General features: G+C 44.5%; 1 protein-coding gene across 1 annotated transcript in view; it reads right to left on the minus strand.

Moving 5' to 3' along the window:
• The window catches only part of PCSK2 (proprotein convertase subtilisin/kexin type 2), a 262,151-nt gene that overhangs the window by 112,856 nt on the left and 131,203 nt on the right, over nt 1-18,092 (minus strand). The window contains exons 3-5 of the mRNA XM_001491591.7: nt 9,674-9,787; nt 7,294-7,402; nt 56-93 (exon numbers count right to left, since the gene is read on the minus strand). Coding sequence (XP_001491641.2) covers nt 56-93; nt 7,294-7,402; nt 9,674-9,787 — 261 coding nt within the window. The remainder of the gene's footprint in view (nt 1-55; nt 94-7,293; nt 7,403-9,673; nt 9,788-18,092) is intronic.

Below are 18,092 nucleotides of genomic sequence, written 5' to 3' on the forward strand. Positions count from 1 at the left end.
AAGAAAGAGCACTTAAGACACACGTGTGTCCCCACAGAGGTTGGCTTGTACTTACGTAGTTTGAGGCCAGGTCCGGGTGGAGGTAGTCAATCCCTGTGAAAAGACAACAGCATAGGAACAAAAAGTTAACACCTGCCACTGTATCCTCAGGAAAGCTGCTCAAAAAGCAGCTCCTCATGGGGCTGGCGCAGGGAGACTTGGGTGGGATGCACACCTCTGCCCGGGGCTCCAGACTTGCATTTCCATTCCCGAGTGAGGGTGGGCTGTACCGCCCAAGAGGAGAGACAGCTGTCACCAGATGCGTCAGAGGAGTGAAGCCAATTAGAGCCTGGGACCCCAGGATAACTCTTCTGACATAAATGTCAACCCTAAGGGGCTTAGTGGCTGCCAGATGGATGGCTCATCAGAGCAGTGATCTAAGAGATTTGTGGAAATCCTGACATTTCTAAAGCATCAACTGGCATTTCTTCTGAAATGAAACTGGCCCTGGGGAGGAAAAGCAATGATTATTTAACAGAGCACGGACAGCGGTGGATTAGGAGAGCATTGTCTGGCATGGAAATAATCAGAGGAATACAGCTCAGCGAGAAAAGCAATTAGGCAAAGGGCGAACGGTTTCCTGCGAGGTGTCTGGGTGGAAGTTGATGCTTGTTTCTCCAGGAAGCCTGAGACCCAGGTCCCCCCGGCAGGAGTCCTGAGCTGTCTCCTGGATGTGGCCTGTCTCATTGCCCAGTAGCCATCGCAATAAAAGAATTAAGGTCTGTGAGCACTGAGGGGTTCCGTCAGACATGTGGCCCTCAGAAAGCACCATGGGACTTCAAGGGCTAGTTGAAAAGCTCTCATCCAGGTCTGCAGAACCACATAATCCTCGTGGCAGTTACACCTGCGCATCCAGCCCTCCGAGAACTGGGTTTCTGCGCTGCCTGGCGTTGACGGTTACCAGCGTAGGTTTTGAAGTCAAAGACTGGAGTTTGAATCCCAACCATGCCGCACTCTGGCTGCACGACTTCAGTCAAGGTGCTTGGCCTCTCTGTGCATGGTTTCTTCCCACCCGGGGCAGGGAGGGGTGAGAACAGTGCGGTGTGCTTAGCCCAGGGGCATTTAATAACTCTACTGGGTTGCAATATTTAAAAGCTGGAAGTATCATTAAGTCCGCCTCGTAGCTGGCATCTTCCCTGCGTGCCTACTGAGGCCAGGCCGCAGTTACAGCTTTGCCCTGCAAAAAGGAACTAGTATCGGGCCGTACATTTCGAAAAGGAAATTTTTCTTTGTTTTTTCTGGTGATACCAGTAATTTCTGGACTGAGAGTCCCTGTTCTATAGAATGCATGTTACATTTTGCTGGTGATATTTTGACATGTGAAGCATTCACTGTTATCACGGCCACTTTCGAGAGCTTGGGAGAATACAGCCAGGCACTTCCTCCACGCCAGCATCCTCCTCCTCCCACCCTCCCAACGACAGCAGAAGGACGGGGCCGCCAGAAGATTTAGAGACGAATGTTTTCAAAGGCTGCGGCCCTTGTTCTGGACCCTGATTCGGAGCTGGTCGACACAGCCTGCGGGGTGGGGTTGAGGACGAGCACAGGCTACGAGACCAACAGATCCAGGTCTATTCTAGGCTGAGACACTGTAATATCTGTGTGGCTTTGGCCAAGTGACATAATCTCTCTGACCCTCGGTTTCCTCATCTTTGAAATGGGAATATTATTTACCTTGCAAGGAAATTTTCAAGATTAGAGCCAACTCACTGAAAGTGTTCAGCTTGTAGCAAACACTTGATAAATTATATTTCTTACCATCCTCATCAGGGCTATCATCTGTCACATCGCTAGAGTTATGTGGATAATGCAGAAGAGCAGAAACATTTTTCAAAAATCGACTTGGTTTTTAGAATGTTGTGTTGAAATTAAATTGTTTATATTTGTTGAAATTGGTTAAATTTTGTGAGCTCATTGTTGAGCTAAAAACTTTGTAACATATAGATAAGTTTAAAAAGACACACACACACAGAGAATGTTTTTTTCTAACAAGGAGTTAATGTTTAAAACATGACTCCGTGTTCTGAGAGCACAAGATGTTTAGGAGAGAAATTTTCTGAGAAATAGTAGTCTCTTCTCTGTGAAGGGAAAATATTGAAGCAAAGAGATAATTTGAGACCAGAAGGAAATTAGAATTAAAATAAGATAAATTTAGCTTAATTAAAATAAAGGATCTTTAATTAGGTTAAGGGGAAGACTAAGTGTGAGGTTAGAACAGACACAGACTTTGGTCTGAGAACGAAAAGATCGCTGACGGAATTGTGAAGGATGACAGGCATGATTCAGGAAAAAGAGTAACGAACTAAAGCATGAAAATAATAACCTGGTAATTAAATAGCATTTTAAAGTTTTTGTATATTTGATTATCTTTTGAGATGGAAGGGGCTGAGTACATCTTCTGAATCAGCTTATTTATCTTTCAATTCTTGTATTAGTAATGTGTTCATTCTTATCTTTCATGCATTCATTTCTTTTCAGCAATGAATGCCAGGCACAGTTGGGTCCTGGAAAAACACAGATGATTCGGACACAGAACTGAGCTGAGCAACAGTCTATAGCTCACAGCCTGCAAAGGGATCATCACCAGCCAATCACAATGCGATGTGGTATACAAATGACAAATATTTGCTTATATTTTTGTTCACAAGCCATTAGTATTCTGTCATTTGTTTGAAAGTCTAATCCACAATAGTCCAAATTCTCAAGAAGCCCAGATAGTTCTGGAGACTTCAGGGAATTAGCAAGGAGTTCCACGTACATGACTCCAGTTAGAATGTTAATAGTTCACTTGAGATGCATAACATCTCTAGACTCTGGTCCTAAGCCCCGCTCCTTCCATTGTCCCCAGAGAGTTAGCCCCTTGCACCACCCCCCAAGGACTTATATGTTGATGAGGAATAGGCCTCAATAGACAAATTGTATTTTTCAAAGATGGTGGTTCAAATCTCCCATCCCATATGGTCTTCTACAATGTGACAATGCCATACCCCTCTTTGGAGGTAGGCCTATTCTCTCCTCTTAAATCTGAGTGGGGTGTGACTGCTTCTACCAATAGGATGTAGTGGAATGCCTTTGCATAACTTCTCAGGCTAGGTCAGAAAAGATCCGGCAACTTCCACCTGTTGCTTTTGCACACTTGCTCTGGAGGAAGCCAGCTACCATGTAAGAAGCCCAAGTGTAGGTGTTCTGTTTGGCCACCTCAGGTGACCTCTGGCAGCAGCCAGCATCAACTGCCACCCCCTGGCTGGCATCCAGCCCAGTTAAACCTTCAGATGACCGCAGCCTGGCCAACATCTGACCTCAGCTGCATGGGAGACCTCGAGTGAGAACTGCCTGACAGACTCCTCCTGAATTAGTATGGCAAAATCCTGAGTGAAATGAACAGTGACTCTAAGCTGCTAAGTGTTGGAGTCATTTGTTACACAGCAATAATAATCAGAACAGGTGTCCTGCTGGACCTTCTGAGGCCTGTGAGGCCTAAGTTAGGAGAGAAAACCTTACTTTTCTATGTGATACAGAGTTTTAAATCTTTTGGAATGATGGGGGCAACGGTCTGGTCCTTGAGCTTGGACCTCCACTTACAAGGATAATGCCCCATTCACAAAGTCCCACCATGGAGGCAGAGCCGAGGGGCAGGTTTCTAGCACTGAAGATGGTGGTTAGGATTAATTGTGAGACTTTAGGCAGTTTCTTTTTTTCTTTTTTTTTTTGGTGAAGAGATTGGCCCTGAGCTAACATCCGTTGCTAATCTTCCTCTTTTTTTTTTCCTTCCCGAAGCCCCAGTACATAGTTGTATATCCTAGTTGTAGGTCATTCTAGTTTTTCTATGTGGGATGCCACCACAGCATGGCTTGATGAGTGGTGTGTAGGTCTGCACCCAGGATCTGAATGGGCAAAACCTGGGGCTACCAAAGCACAGCGCACGAACTTAAACACTGGGCCATGGGGCCGGGCAGTTTCTTGCCTCACTTAGGCTCAGTTTCTTCATCTGCAAGATATGGGTAATGATAACACTGACCTTAGAGAATAATTGTGAATGTTTCAAAAATGCTAAGTGGTGCCTAGCACATAGCAAATACACAATAAATGCTAGTTTTTACAGTTATTTCAGCTTGAAGCTCTCTTTGACCCTGTCTCACTGGCCTTCACTCTTGCTTCCTTGGCTTCATCTGATAGCCAAAGGCTTTGTCCGTGCCTTCCCTGACCATCTTTGACATGGTCGCCAGCCACCTGCCCTGAATCACGCCTGGGCTGGGTGACTCCTGTCCATCCCCAAGGCTTATTTGGTTACATCTCATTTCCCGGGTCAAGTTCCCAACACCAAACAAGTCCATTACAACAAAAGGGATGAAGTGTCGTCATTAAGTGGGGTTCTTGATGTCATCTGCCCGAGATGTCAGAGCAGATCCCTAAGAAATGCTTTCTGCCTCTCTGGGCAACAGCTAACCGTGATGTGTTGAACATCTCTCAGTGATGTGTAGTGTATGGAAACGACATTAAGTTGCACCTAAGTGAAGCCAGCAGATATTTATTGAGTATCCATCATGTCTTGGGATCCAGCAGAGGGAATGATGGCTGAGTTTTGCACTGGGCAACCAGAGAGGGGTGAGCAGCTATTAAACCGTGCTGTCTACAAATTAAACCTTTCACATGCAGATAATCAAATATTAGCCATACAGGCCAAAATATAGAGAGCCAATGATTATGAAATGTTAGATTTATTTTTGCTGTTTGGTTCCATGGTCAGCATCAGTGTCTGTCTTTAACCTTGTTTCGCAATGATATCTTGCTGAGAGATATCTGGCCATTCCAGGCCATTCACACATCCAAGCTGTTAGGAGAGAAAATGCAGCATGGATGCTCCCAGCCTCACCATCACTGCTTCCGTTTTCTGGGTGTTGGGGCGGAGATGCCCAATTACACGGCGAGCTTGTCCTTGTTGAGTGGGAGGCTGCTCTCATCCCAAATGTGCTCATCATACTATTCAACAGTGGATTTGGAGAATAGCTTGGCATTCTTCTTTTCTTCAGTTATCATACTGAATAAGCACATGGTGAATTAAAGATAGCCACAAATACTTTGTTTCTCTCTGTACCAGGAGGCGGAATCTATTTCCCCTCCCCTGGAGTCTGCACTGGCCCTGAGACTGTATCCAAAAGACGTGGCAGAGTGACACTTGCCCATTCCAGGTCCAGCCTGTAAGACGACTGGCAGCTTCTGCTCCTTGTCTCTCAGAACTCCTGTTCTTAGGAGCCCCCAGCCATCTGTGAGAAACACAGCTCCCTTGCAGGAGAGACCACAAGAAGAGGAGAGGCCCTGGACCACACGGTGCAGGAGGGAGGCTGAGCGATTTCAGCACTGATGCAGACCTCCAGTTAACACCAGTCCCAGCTGCCTTCTGACTCCAACTGCATGAGAGACCCCAGAGAGACCAGTAGTAGAACTGTCCAGCTGAGCCTGGTCAACCACAGAAATGTGAGAGATAATAACAACAGGGATTGTTTTAAGCTGCTCAATTGTGGGCCGGTTCATTCTGTAGCAGCAGATGACCAAAACAGAGAAGAAGTTAGAAGTTTTAATTGGGGGGTGGAGAGTTCGCTTTTCTGGGATCCCAAAGGCCGCCAAATTAGCACAAGAAATAACATCAAACAAGAAATTCCGCTGCGACTTTCTAAAGGCCTCGGCTTCTCAAGCCAGGAAAGGGGGACAGAGTCAGCAGTGGTCCTCTCCTTTGCTGTCTTTGGAAGGGATTATGAGCGGCCAGTCAAGGGGGCTGCAGTTGAAGAGTGCTGACGTGGACATCACGGGGCTGTTGGAGGTTTCATAAGCGCACGGTGCCTGTCTGGCCACTGCAGTGCCACTTTCAGGGTGCTTCTCTGATCCCCCAGATGCTGCGTGAAATGATGACTACAATACAGCCGGGGCAGGTTCCCCCAAACCCAGATGCCTCTGTCTCCTAGGTGAGCCCACCTCAGCCACTGTGCTTTCTAAACCAGAGCATTAGGAAGGAAGAAACAGTTCTAAGCTCCTGACATCCGTGCACACGCACACTCTTAGGCAGAGCTCCTTTCTTCTTGTGAAAGCCCTCGGCCACTGGAGAAAGCTTTCACCTCCACTTCAAAATGTCTCACACATCAGGAAACACAGAGGCACTGTTTACCTGTTGATAGTTAATGAGCCCACACAAAGACAGGGCCGATTTTAAGCACGCTGGCTCCCTTGTTTCCCCATCAATGCTGCTTCAAAGGCTTGCTTTAGAGCACAGAGTGTTCTTTGAAGATCTTCAGAAGGAAAAGGCTCCATTGTTTCATCTCTGTGTAGACTTTACATGTCATTGGACCAAGACTGCTCAGGAGAGCTTCCACTGGAGGACCGGACGGCTGATGAAGAGCGACAGTGCATCTCCAGTGAGATGACAACAGGGCAGAGATTCTCCAGAATCTTGGCAGAGCCAATGACATGTGTAGTTAGAAAAACAGCAATTCATCAAACTCATTGATTTTCATATCACGAACTACAGAAAATAAAGCTCTGCTAAATCTTTATCTGGCAGGCATACGGGATAGAATAACGTATCATAGGCGGCGTGTGTAGTAAAATGTTATTAAAGTCTGCTTTACAAGTGTTCATTCTGAAAGTAGCAATAAAGTAAAAAAATCTCCAAATCCCAATTCTGCTAAAAATCTATTTCGTGGATCTAGAGCCACACTGTCTGATAGAACTTTCTGTGATGATGGAAATGGAGCTGCATTGAATCTCATCAACTGTTAGCCGCATGTGGCTCTTGAGAATGTGCAGTGAAGCTAGTGTGATTGAGGAATTGAATCTTCAATTGTATTTAGCTTTAACCAATTAAAATTAAATGTAAATAGCCACAGATGGCTAGTGGCTACTCCACTGGACCGTGTGGATCTAGAGAAATAGATGGTAGATACAAACAGGTTTAGAAGATGTTTCCAGGTGAGGTATAAGCATTCACCCAATGAGAATTCACGGTTCAGTGATGGTCAGCTTTCGTTTGTCCATTTTTAAAGTTTTTTAATTTACTAAATATTTGTTAAGGGCATCCTCAAGTTCGAGGCCCCCTAATCTGGAGGAAGGTGAGGATTTTGCCATAGTATAGATGGTGATTGGGCCCAGCAGTTGGCTATTCTGCCTCTGATTAGCATCTCCAAAACAACGAATCTTTTCTATTCCAAAGGCATGCGAAGACATACTTGCTTCCAAATGATGTAAAGGCTTTGAAATACTCACCATCGTCCATAATTCCAATGGTGACACCCTTCCCTGTGTACCCCAGCTCCCAGGCTTCTGCCACGTTCAAATCAAGGCCAGGAGTTCCATCAGCTTGCCCGGTATTGATCTGGTTCAGGAATTCCAAAGCAGAGAATCTTATTAGTTTGGGGTAGTAAAGCATTTGTGTAAATGTTGGTTTGACAAACTGTGCAGCCATCTGCCATTCCAGGGCCAGCTCAAAGGCCACTTCTTCCGGGAAACAGTACTTTTGGGGGTTTCCCCACTCACCTCTTCTAGCCTCCTCCCTCCATTTTTTGATATACCCAACTGATGTTTCCTGTTGCCTAAATAAGCAAACATGATTTCAATACCCCCGTCTCTTGTGACTAGAAACCCTTAGCACTGTCATGGCAAGAAACCCTCCCCGATTTAGAATTAAATGCTTGCTCCCACAGCTCTCTATCTAGACCTCAGATTTGAATTTAGCACATATTGTCTTGGATTATTCTTATTTGAATGTGATTTCCTCACTAAATAACAAATCCTTTGCAAGAGGGAGCATGTCCTATTTACCTTTGTAATTTCAGTACCACCGCACCAAGTCTTGCTTAAAAACATTTGCTTAACTGAATTAAAGATAGCTGGCTTGCCTTTAGTGCATGCTCTAATGCAAAAAAAAAAAAAAAGCCTCTTCCCTAAAATAAATTCAAAAAAGAAAGAAAAACAGTGAAAAATTCCATATAAATATATGTTCACTACCCTCTTTTATGCATCTTTATCCTATGCAGATTTTCTCAAAAATGAATTGTAAAAAATTGGTGAAGTCAGAGCTTGTCCTGGCAGAAGCCCACAGTGATCGTTGGCTGTTATCATATTGCTAAAACATTGTATGAATGCCATTAGTGCTCTTTATGAAAAGGACTGCTCTTCTCCTTCCAGACATGTGTTAAGATTACACCTCTCCACCCCTTTTGAAGTTAGAATGCCCACGTGACTGGTTTTGGCCAATAAAATGTGAGTTCATGTGCCATTTGTCACATCCAAGCAGAAGCTTTAAGAGCCAGCTTGCGAGTTGCCCCTTGGTCTCGTAGAGGAGCTCGTGAAAGCAGGGGTCTGGATGGAGCTGAGGTGGAGCCTGTGTCCCTGAGGGGTTGTGAAGTGTTAGACATACAGCATGAGTGGAAACCAGCTTTGATTTTGCTAGACCACTGTGATTTAGGGGTTGTTTGTTATTGTAAGAGATCTAGCCTACCCGAACAAACATACATGAACTCATTCAGTTACCCACATCGGATTTGTAGAATTCCACGCCAAAAGGCATAAGGCATAATCAACTCTTAAGCCCCAAGAGGGAAGCTGTGATGCATTCCTATAAAGCAGCAGTCCACAGGGCTGTAATTTAGTTTTCTCTCTTGCTTATCACCTTTTAATTTGTTTTTTTTTTTGGAGGAAGATTAGCCCTGAGTGAACTGCTGCCAATTCTCCTCTTTTTGCTGAGGAAGACTGGCCCTGAGCTAACATCCATGCCCATCTTCCTCTACTTCATATGTGGGATGCCTACCACAGCATGGCATGCCAAGTGGTGCCATGTTGGCACCAGGGATCCGAACCGGTGAACCCCGGGCCGCCGAGGTAGAATGTGCAAACTTAACCGCTGCGCCACTGGGCCGGCCCCACCTTTTAATCTTAAATGAAGTAAAGCTTCACTCACATCTATAAATTAGTCACTCTTTTCCCCTCAATACGCCCTGCAGTTCGGGTTGGTTTGGAGGCACTGAGCCCCTTCTAAACATAACCCAGCCCATCCAAAGGGATCATGAAGGACTATTGCTAAGCCAGAAAATATTCACTTCATCAGACAGACTGGGTTTCTGTGCCTTGAATCCCGTAGCAATTAAGCCCCATGGAATTGATTTCCTGCCATTATTTTAGGAAGCACTTATAGATGCTACTTTTGTTACTTCAGTCTCTGAGCTCTCTTGCCTGTGCCTTGTGAAGTCACTGGATTCTTTCTCCTATGCCTGTGGTTTCATCATTTCCTCCCATTACTCTGCCTGTTGAGACCTCTGGATTACTCTTCCCAAAACTTTAACTTCGCTTTTACATGTTTTTGCAAGTCTTCACTCACACACAGGGGTGCTTTTTCAGAGTCTAGGGGAATCTGACCGGCTCTTGGTAGTTGCTTTGACCCAGGGCTATTTAGCAGTTCCAGAAGAAAACAGATCAGAGAATGAGATGCATGGGTGGTGACGGAAAATCAATACATATCAGAGGAGACAGAGAGGTTCACTGGGTTGGATGCTGGCTGACATCCCACAGAATAATGAGGAAATAGAAACGCATCTTCTATCTGAAGTCCCAAGATGAGAAACATAAGGAACAATACAGAGATGCTTACCAGATACCATTGCTTTGTAAAAAGAGGATCATTCATGTTGATGTCGATCTCATTGATGTCTCTATACCCTCGCTTTTTTCGGTTGAATCCTTCCTGTTGCAAGGCCATCTTTACCTGGAAAGACAACACTGGCACATTACCTGAAGATCAACCTGAACACCCCCCTTCTGGAATTCGTTTCCATGAACTCAAATCTCATTTGTACATAAGGAGTTTTTTTCTCAGCAGAAACCAAGTTCATCTCATGTACACCGTCGCTTTATGATTATTTTCCAAGAGCATTTACTTCTGCTTGCACTGAACTAACAGGGCTTGGTGGTGGCTCCAAGTGAGTTTCCTTAAAATAAGCATTAGATGGAGAAAAGTACTCTCAAGGGAGATAAGGTGGTCGGGGTTGTTAAGTGAATTAAAACAAAGCAATGGGACACTCACTTCTGTTAAAGAAAGGAGATTGATGTGGATTCAGGGAGAGAGAGAGAGAGAGAGAAAATTGCATAGATCATTTTTCTGGAAGGCTTCCCAGTCTGTACATTTGTTGACAGTATTGCACTATCACATTTGGGAATCAGCCAAAAACAACCAACCAAAAAAACCTGCCTGGCGAGCCGGCAAGTCCATAGCAAAGCTCTAGAAGGTAACTGAGGGACCTTTGAAGAGAAATTGATGGATCGTACTTGCAACGACAACACTTGCAATGACAACACTTGCAACGACAGCACTTCATTTTTGGACAGTCAGACAGAACCCCAGCTCCTTGGATGGAAAGTGAAACTTGGGAGCTGAATTAGCTCAAGCAGGCTTCTGGCAGTGGCCAGACGTTGTCCCAGTCATGAAACTTGCTTTCTCTTAGGCAATAACTCATTTATCATCCCAGTCTCTGAACATCTACAAACTCAAGGACTATGCAAATGTATAAAACGGTGTGTGTTGGATACTTAATTTTTCTTGTTATATTTTGCTGCTCAACGTTAATTTCTCCTTTTCCCAAATCTTCCCAGTGTATTTGCGGGTTTACCTCGAGTCCACTGGGTTCTGTGCTGGTGGGAGTGAAATTAGAGGGACCATCTGCTGTAAAGAACCCGAAGGCTCCCTCTGCCTTAGAGGTGCCTCCACGGGGGATCTATCTCCCAGGATTTGAATCTTGGGAAAGTGATGTGAGGGCAGAAGGAAGCCTTGGAAGCTATTTGTCTAGAGCTTCATTCACCAGGCTCTCCCCGTAAAGATCCTTGTGATGGCTCCCACAGCGCAGCCCTCGGGTTCCCCCAAGACTAATCCTTCGGCCTCCCATAGATGGTGAGCTCTCCATACCTTTCCAACAAATTCTCTTTCGCTTAAGTGATCAGGAATCAATTTCTGTTGCTTGCACTCAAGAACTCTGATGTGGGACGAGAGGAAGACAAGAGGATCCAAATCAAGAGCGATGGCAGGAAGGGAAGAAGGAAGAGACCACAGATGTGGCTGAAACCCTTCCCCTTGCTACCGCCCTGGAATGTGGAGGAGCAGTGTGGGAGAGAAGTTCCCTACTTCCTCTCTCTGCACTGATACAGAAGGCCTGGCGCTCATTTGTCGACCAGAGACTCTATGCATGTAGAAAAGAGCTGGCAGGTGTGGCCTTTGCTCTGTGGGTTCTTACGTATTCCAACAAGAGATGTTCATTGTGGCACAGTTTAAAAACAAATCCCCTCCACAAATAGCGAAATAATTGGACAAACGGAATGGATAGGCATTTTTATAATGGCAAAAATCTGGACACAACTCGTGTCCATCAAATGGAGATAAATTATGATTCAAATATACATACACGTATACTTATGTATACACGTGTGTATTATACATATATCTTCTGAGAAACAGATGCCAAGATGCGATTAAATGGGCAAGGATTTTAGTAGGAGAGAAATGCAAGAAATTGTGATGCAAGTCTGACCCTGTAAAGAAGAGGGTGACGAGATTGGGCAAAAGTGTCCTCAACTGCCCCATAGTCCAAGGAAGGTTTGGCAAGGCTGTGGGGGATCCAGAGCTGGCTGTCAGAGGACCCTTGAGTCTCCCAGGGCCAGGCCGGCCTGAGTACCCCTGCCATGCTCAGTCACTGGCTGGAGCAGCCATGGGAAGCGTGGCCTGTTGCCAACACAGTGATAGATTTCAGAGAGCAGCAGCTGGGGTCCTTGGTCAATTGCTCTCCCTGAAGTCAGAGGTCTGCGTGGCATATTCTCACAGCTGCCACAGAATAGATATGTACATTTATATATGTGTCTCCGTGCGTGGGTGTATTCGTTAATGTAGAACATGTAAAATGTTGAAGTAAATGTAATTCTCAACCTGTAATGGGCCGCAAAGTGCTCCTCTTAAAGCTTTCTTTCTTTTTTTTCTTTTAAAGATTGCCACCTGAGCTCACAACTGTTGCCAATCTTCTTTTTTCTTTCCCCCCTGCTTTTTCTCCCTCAATCCTCCTAGTACATAGTTGTGTACTTTTAGTTGTGGGTCCTCCCAGTTGTGGCATGTGGGACGCTGCCTCAACGTGGCCTGACGAGCGGTGCTGTGTCCGTACCCAGGATCTGAACCCGTGAAACCCTGGGCCGCCGAAGGCGGGGCGTGTGAACTTAACCACTTCGCCATGGGGTCGGCCCCGAAAAGCTTTCTTTTACTGTGGATGCAAGTATTCAAATAAGAGCATCACTTTACTTTGGGAAAGAAAGAGCCTGAATTCGGCCATCTCATCTTCCCATTCTGAAGCCACAGCAAGGCCTTTATCTGCTCTACTCACTAACAGGAAGCCTTGACTGGCCTCCAGTGAGGGACTCCCGTTGTAGTGGATCCATTGCCATGAATGACCCCGTTGAAATGGCGCCTTTCCTTTGCTAAGCAAGGGCAATCTCCACATGGAAGGTTGAAAACTCTCATCTGTAGGTTGTTTCCCAGCAGCATAAGAACAAGAAGACTCCCATCAGATTTCATCTTTTTAAATAACGGTGCAGGCATGGCTATGACAATATCACTCCAAACTCAATTAGACCAAGTGCATTCTAATGAAAAGACTGTTTAAATTCATTTCCATAAAATTAATTTTTAATTCCATAAATTAGGTTTTAATGGAGACCAGCAATGCTTTGGAATGCTGCATTCTCTGGACACCACCCCTCCTTGCAACTCAGAGGTGCCAAAGTATGACTTAGGTGTCTGTGATTTTGCATCTTGTGTTACTGAAAATTAGGAATCCTAAGACGGCAGAGGGCTTTCTGAGCCAGTTTATCTTCGTGTCCTCAGTGAAGATCACACTTACAATTCCAAGAGGGATGAACACCTTTAAGACACATACTTTTACTTGTTACACACAAATAACTGAACAGGTCCCCCCCCCACAATGATACCATATGATACCATCAATTGCTTTTATTTTTCTAAGTTCTTGTCCTATCCTAATTTGCATTTAAACCTAATTTTTATGTAATAGTAATCATACTGTAGATAGAATTGTGCATTCTTTCTTCACTAAGTATCCTACCATAGAAATTGTAATATGTGGCTACATATCTCTCTTTAATTGTTTATGGCTACCTAAATATTCCATAGAGTAATGTACCCTAATTTACCCAATGATTTCCTTCTTATTGGCCATTTGGATTGTTTTCTATTATAAATGAAATTGCCATGAGCAGAGAGATGACGTTATAAACTCTTTTTAAAGACCTCTGGAGAAGATTTCAGTGTTACAATTCTGTGTATGATAAAGCCCTTAATGTCAGAGAAGTGCTAGGTCCTAGCATCTATATTCCTTCCTCACATTATAAAAGGCCACTTTTATTCTCTCTCCTTTCTCCTCTGAATTGTAACCTTTCACATACAATGCCTTTCCTTACCACTTAGATCCGGCACCAATGACATGCATACAGCTTAACTGTAGGTTCTTGGCTTCTCAAAAAAGAATGCAGAGTTAGCTTCGGTATTTAGTTTTATAATGCTCCCCCGAGTTGGTTCATTGAACTAAACATTTATACAAACAAAAAATATAAGAAAGCAGAAGTGTTTGTTACTGGGTGTTGTTTTCTAATAATGAACAGATGGATATTCTACAATTCTGGTTCATCTTTTAACCTTAATTTGGCACCTGTGCACAGTACAAATTATACCCGAGCAACTCTACCCGCTTCCTTCCCTCTTCCAGGTTCTTTCTTCAAGTAAGAATTTTTCAGTCAACAAATGTTGTTGTGCGTCTACAATGTACATACCAGGACGAGGCAGATGTGATCCCTGCACACTGCATGCTATTTTACGAGGTACGTAAATGAGGTGTTTTACTACATTTAATCTTCTCAACAAAACTGTAGAGTGGCTATGGTTACAGCTGAGGAAAGAGAGACTTAGGGGCCATTGTCTGACAGTTGAGAACATGGCAGAGTCACTCAGGTTGACCAATTCTAAATGCTGTGAACTTTCCACCAAGCCACACTGCCTCTCCCTAATCATGGAACACAGTTAACCTTGCTGTATCTGGGACAGCTTAACCATGGATGTAACTCTCTAAGGATCGGGGCCCGGATCCCTTCCCCATTAGGCTGATAATTAAACAGCTGCTAATTAGCATTTACTGTGCTGGGCAGGGAGGGGCCCAGAGAAAGGGAGCAAAATGGGAAACCTGCCTCTAAAGGGTGTGAGGAGCATCTTGGCTTGAAGTGGACACAAGAAAAGAAACATAAAACACAAAACTGACATGTTCCTGAAAAGACTGAAGTTTATGAATCTATCATGCCATTGATTGTGTCACACTATTATTTTCTGTACTATCAAAAATTATTTTATTTACCACTCTTATGGGGTGAATTGTGTCCCTCTAAAGGGGGTTTACTGAAGTCCTAACCTCCAGTACCTCAGAATGTGACCCCATTTGGGAATAGGGTTGGTATAAGAAATTTTAATTTTCAAGTATATGGGGAAGTCATTCTGGTTTGAACCTGATTTGGCCTGAATTTTATTTTAACCAGAGCAGCCTGACAAACATGCATTGCACACCTGCTTTAATGGTAAAGAATGAACTCTTTGAAGATAAAAAAATTCACGCCTCTCCTCCTTTGACACCAGCACTCTTTAAAGATACAACTGAATGCCTCCCTTCCCATAGCGCCAAGGCCATGTTGACTCTCTGTGTACCTGCTGATCTGGAACAAAATATCTCCTTGAAGCCTTGAAAGAATGTACCTCTGTCGTGCTTCTGAAATGGTATATGACTGTGCTGAAAAACACTCGGCTTCAGAACACTTTGCACTCCTGGGCTATAGTCTTCAGTTTGACTTGAATAAAACTCTCTACTACAGAATGATTATTGATTACTTGTGTCAACAGGGTCATTGCAGACGTAATTAGTTAAGATGAGGGCATACTACAGTAGAGTGGGCCCCTAATCCAATATGGCTGGTGTCCTCATAAGAAGACAGAGAGACACACAGAGAGAACACCAAAGAAAGACGCACAGACACACAGAGTGAAGCCACGTGAAGGGGGAGGAGGCAGAGATGCGAGTTATGCTCATACGAGCCAGGGAACGCCTGGGTTACAAGAAGCCGGGAGAGGCAAGGAAAGACCCATTCCCAGAGATTTCAGAGGGAGCGTGGCCCTGCCCACGCCTCGATTTCTGACATCTGGCCTCCAGACCCGTGAGCGAATAGACTTCTGTGGGGTTAAGCCTGCCAGGTTTTGGTACTTTGTTATGGAAACTAATACAACCACTACAAACTAAACCATGTCACAATGATTCCTTCTCATTTGTAAACTTTATTTTGTTTCTGTTTTTTTTAAAAATTATTTTATGGAGATCATATTGGTTTATAACATTGTGTAATTTCAGGTGTACGTTATTATATATCAGTTTCCGTATAGATGGCATTGTGCTCACCACCAATAGTCTAGTTTTTATCCGTCACCATACACATGTGCCCCTTCACCCCTTTCGCCCACCCCCACCCCCTTCCCCTCTGGTAACCTCTAATCTGCTCTCTTTACCCACGTGTTTATTTATCTTCCACATATGAGTGAAATTATACGATGTTTGTCTTTCTCTGTCAGGCTTATTTCACTTAACATAATACCCTCAGGGACTATCCATGTTGTTGCAAATGGGACAGTTTTGTCTTTTTTTATGGCTGAGTGGTATTCCATTGTATTTATACACCACATGTTCTTTATCCATTCATCAGTTGATGGGCACTTAGGTTGCTTCCACATCTTGGCTATTGTGAATAATGCTGCAATGAACAGAGGGGTGCGTAAGTCTCTTTGTATTGTTGATTTCATGTTCTTGGGATAAATACCCAGTAGTGGGATAGCTGGATCATATGGTATTTCTATTTTTAATTTGTAAACTTAATTTTGTATGTAAAGTACTCTTATAATTTCATTTGGCAAAGATTTCCTCTACCATATACAACTTTTGAAAACAAACAAAAGAAGGGAAAATGTTAGTAAGAACAAATTGGTTGGGATGTTCCTAAAGTCCTTCACATATGGAGTGTAACTGAGAGCTGTCCGTGTCTGTTCTCCTCACACAATATTGTCCTCTGTGCCATCAAGCACGTTGGTGATCAGCATTTCTCGTGAAACAGTGCTCCGCTATTGTCTCCAGGATTTTCCTCCAGGCTGCCAATACATATTCTGCACATTCTGAGGCACTGGCCTAGGCAATAAAAATTCTGTCACTCTTGTCATTTGCTGAGAGCAGTTGAAAAGGGCATGCAAAGAAACGTGCGTTTTAGAATTGCTAACGCATAATAGTTTTTGCTTTTCCAGATTTTCTGATGGCAAACTTTTGAGTAGTTAATCAAAGTACACCTTCTCTCAGTTTGCCCCACCCCAGGACTGGAACCCCTAGTAGGTGAACTGGGAGAGAGTCACCCATGGAACCAATGAGGTTCGGTAGAAAGAGCCCTGGGTGGGGAGTCAGGAGCTCTGGTTGTGGCGCCACAGAGGTGGGACTGCAACCTGCACCCGTCCCTGCCACTCTGTGTCTTTGAGCATAATAGGGACCTTTCTGAGACTCTGTTTCCTTATCCCTAAAATGGGAATACTAACTACTTCTGAGGGCTGTTTCAAGGAACGAATAATGTCAATTGCTGTGACACACCCAGCACAGTGCCTGGCACATAGTAGGTGTCCACAAATGTCAGTTCCCTTTGTCAGTCCTCTGGTCAGCTGTCCTCCTGGAATGCACATCAGATCCCCTGGGAGCTCTAACGCTGCCACACCCAGGCCACACCCGGACCTATCAGACTCTTGGGGGTGGGGCCAGGATCTGCATTTTCTCGAACCCTCCAGGTGATTCCAGTCTGCCCCAATGTTGACACTGTCTTGGAGGCCCGTTTTCTTCCTATGTGAAAGGGCTGCTCCACCAGTCAGAGTTGTGGGGAGGAGCCAGGTAGAATCCTCACTTGGTAAAGAGATCTGCAGATGTGAGGACTCATGGCCGTCACCGTGCTGAAGGTGTCTCTCCAAGACGATGGCGGGGAGGTGCCCACTGCCTCAGCCGGCACCCTCCCGGGCCTGCCCTGCCATCGTCCTCCGGTCTCTCTCTCTGGAAGGACAGGGTCAGACTGGCTCACTTATTCTTTAATTGGGCTGGCTATCAGAAGCACCTGGGTGAGCTGCTGCTTTAATTAACTAAAACCTGTTATTTTAGAACAGGGATGTAGGAAAGAAAAAACATAATTCCTCCTCCACCTCTCGAAAATCCCTGTTGACATTAAAAAAAGAAAAAATAAGGTAACACGTGTCATGGGTAGAAAATTAAAGCAGTACGGAAAGTTATATAATGCAAAGGGAACATTTTATTCTCCTCTCCCCATCCCTGCTCCCAAATAGCTCTTCCTCAAAGGAAACCACTTTGAATAACTTCCTGTGAGTTTTTCCAGAAAATGTTTCTAAGTATGCACTAATACATATATATAGAGAAAGAAGGAGTTTTTTAATAAACGATATGTTTAGCATGATACTTTTATAGTGTAGTGGGTCAAATATTCCCCCTAAAATGTATGTCCACAACATACATATGTCCCCCAATTATATGTCCACATCCTAGTCCCTGGGACCTGCGAAAGTGACTTTATTTGGAAAAAGGGTCTTTGCAGATGGGATTAAGTTAAGGATCTTGAGATGAGATCATTCTGGATTATCTGGGTGGTCCCTAAATCCAATGACACATGTCCAATGACAAGCGTCCTTCTAAGGGACACACAGAGAGGAGGAGAAGGCCATGTGAAGACGGGGGCAGAGACTGGAGCGATGCAGCCAACAGCCAACAGGATCTGGAGGAGGAAAGAGAGGGGTCTCCCCCAGCCCCTGGGGTGCGCAGCCCTGCAGACACGCTGATTTTGGACTTCCGGCCTCCAGAACCGTGAGGGGGACAGTAGAAGTTGTTTGAAATCACCAAGTTGGT

The sequence above is a fragment of the Equus caballus genome, chromosome 22 (genome assembly GCF_041296265.1).
Source record: "Equus caballus isolate H_3958 breed thoroughbred chromosome 22, TB-T2T, whole genome shotgun sequence".
Classification (NCBI taxonomy): domain Eukaryota; kingdom Metazoa; phylum Chordata; class Mammalia; order Perissodactyla; family Equidae; genus Equus; species Equus caballus.